The sequence below is a fragment of the Acanthamoeba castellanii genome, assembly GCF_000313135.1.
Source record: "Acanthamoeba castellanii str. Neff unplaced genomic scaffold scf7180000084566, whole genome shotgun sequence".
In the NCBI taxonomy this organism is placed as follows: Eukaryota; Discosea; order Longamoebia; family Acanthamoebidae; genus Acanthamoeba; species Acanthamoeba castellanii.
Genome location: NW_004457302.1, coordinates 72,529 through 74,974, shown reverse-complemented (window position 1 = coordinate 74,974; position 2,446 = coordinate 72,529). Strand labels below are relative to the sequence as shown.

The window sequence follows — 2,446 nt, the reverse complement described above, 5'->3', positions numbered from 1 at the left end:
CGAACCAGGATGAGGTAGTCGGCATAGTTGCCTGTGAAGGTCGGGAGGTCGATGGTCACGCGTCGCACGAAGGGCTTGTTGAGCTGCACTCCGAACTCTCGCTTGCTGCTCAGGTGCAACAACGCAAACGTCCCCAGCAGGATGAGACCTCGTTGTGCTGCACCAAAGAAAGAGTAATTTAGAAAAACGCCTTTTGTGTGAGTAATAGTAATAGTAAAAAGAAGGAGGGGGAAAGACAAAAGAGGGGGGGGGAGCACGCGTACTGATGTCCTTACGGCCCTCGTGGAGGTAGTGCAGGATGGGGTCCAACACCTTGGTCACGTCCCCCTTTGTGAGCAGCCAACGGAAGAAGCCCTGTCCGCCACAGACCAACGAACAACGACGCATTGTTAGCGATCACCGCCACAAGAAGCAAAACCAGTTACCAGCACCAACCAACCAACCAGCACACAAACTACGTTCGCGCTTAATAATTATAGAGTACCTGGTTCTCCTGGATGAGCTTCCAGAAGAGCATGAGGACCTCCTGGTGGCAGGAGACCTGCTTCGTGGAGTTGGGGAGGTAGGTGTTGTGCGCGCGGATCGGGTTGGAGAGGAGCTGGTGCATGGCCTCGTAGATCCACTCATACTCGCGCACCTGGTCCACCGTCTTGAGGTACTCCACGAATATGTTACGCGCGCCGCCCGGCCGCATGATCAGAGTCGAGGGCTCGTGGTTCAGCAGCACCGCCAACACCTGTGTGTGTCGTATGTCGTCCATGTGCGTGTGCGGTGTTGCGTGAGTGGGTGAGCTCACGTGGGGAGCAGAAAGTGGAAGGCCGCACCTGCAGCGAGGTGTCGGCGAGGCCCTCCCGGCTGTCGGTGAAGATGACGTGGTTGTAGGGCATGCCCCAGCCGACGGGATCGTACGAGAGCGCGGTGTTGAGCAGCGAGTAGAAGATCGCGAGCGAGTGATAGGACGTGTTGCACGCCACAATGTCCAGCCACTTGTTCACGTACTTGCCGGTCTCCTCCGGGGTTCTGGCAATGGGTTGCGCGCACGTCAGCGATGTGCGTCATGTGTGTTGCGTGCGTGTGCGGTGGTGCGTGTCTGGTGGCTTTGTTTCTCACCTGTAGAGCGCCTCCGAGAAGAGGACCAGGAAGCAGCGCAGCACCTCCGTACGGTTCGAGTGCATGTGCGCCGCCGTGGGAAGTGTCTACCAAACATGCGCGACGACAGTTGTCAGTTATCGACAGCCGCACGCGCCGATGAACACACGACACACACGACACGCATACCACATCCATCACACAACGCTCACGCACTGCGTGCACGGTGAGAGGAGGTCACGTACGTCCTGCACGCCCACGCCGGGCTCCCAGACGTGCTCGAGAGGGAAGGTCTCGGCACTCTCGGCGGGCACCTGGTTGAGCGGGGAGACGGTGAAGTTGGGGTAGAACAGCAGGTTCACGATCGCGTTCAGAAGGCGGATGGCCAGCGGGTCTGTCGGGTCCTCCCCCTTGAACAGCAGCGCGTCGGCCAGCACCCCGGCGGCCGGTTCGTACGTCGGCGACTGGCTAGTCGCAGCGGGTTCGACCGCAGCGACAGCGTCAGTGGTGGGCTGATTGTCGCCACTTTGAGGCTGTGCGGCGCTGCTCTCTGCCGGGGCCTCAGCAGCAGCAGCGTCGGCGCTGGTGCTGTTCTCGGCGGGAGCGGGAGCGGCGGCGGTGACAGGCAGTTCGCTGCGCCAGAAGACGGCCTCGAGGAAGTCGTCGGACTGGTCCTCGGTGATGAAGGGCAGCAGACGCGTCACGAGTCGCACGCAGTTGAGGGCCGCCTTGTAGTCCGACGCCGTGTTCTTGGAGCCAGAGCCCACCACCTGTCGCATGCGCTTCACCACCTACATGCGCGCAGACGTACACGTGGACCCATAGACGAGGGACGTGAGCGTGGGGTACAACCAGATGATTCATGATGAGGGCGAAAGGGAAGATGGAGATTGTGAATCAGTAGAGGGACACTTTGTGAGGGAAGGAGGCCAACACAGGAGCTCTTGTGACAGAAGGATGGCACGTGATGCAGCAATTTCCATCCATAAAAGAAGAGGCTGGGTTCCACTTTACCTTGTTGAGAAGGATGGCGAGGTTGCGCGGGTGTTGTTGCTTCATATGGCGCACATCGTCAGGCTTCACGCTGTTGAAGATGTCCTCGACCGACCCCGGCATGGACCAGAAAGCATCCCAAAATTGGTCGTCATCAGGCGCGATTTCGCGCTCAACCAGAGCCCGCAAGTAGGAGGGGTAGTCTTGCTTCGATGCAGCGAGTCCCATCTTTCTCTACTCTGATGCTACCCACGACTGGGTCAGGCAAAGCTGGCGTCGCGCCACCTCAGCGCCACTGTCGGCAAGAAAGCAAGAGAATGTATGGAATTGACAAACTTTCTTCTGGCCCGAGAAGAAGTTCACG

General features: G+C 59.1%; 1 protein-coding gene across 1 annotated transcript; it reads right to left on the bottom strand.

Moving 5' to 3' along the window:
- Positions 1-5: 5 nt before the first annotated feature.
- ACA1_330890 (uncharacterized protein) lies at positions 6-2,310 on the bottom strand (the record flags this gene model as incomplete). The annotated part of the gene is made up of 7 exons (XM_004334450.1): positions 6-157; positions 264-354; positions 485-736; positions 825-1,020; positions 1,111-1,196; positions 1,335-1,880; positions 2,104-2,310. Coding segments are annotated over 7 exons (1,530 nt in total), but the record flags the coding sequence as incomplete, so codon positions are not given.
- Between the last annotated feature and the right edge of the window lie 136 nt (positions 2,311-2,446).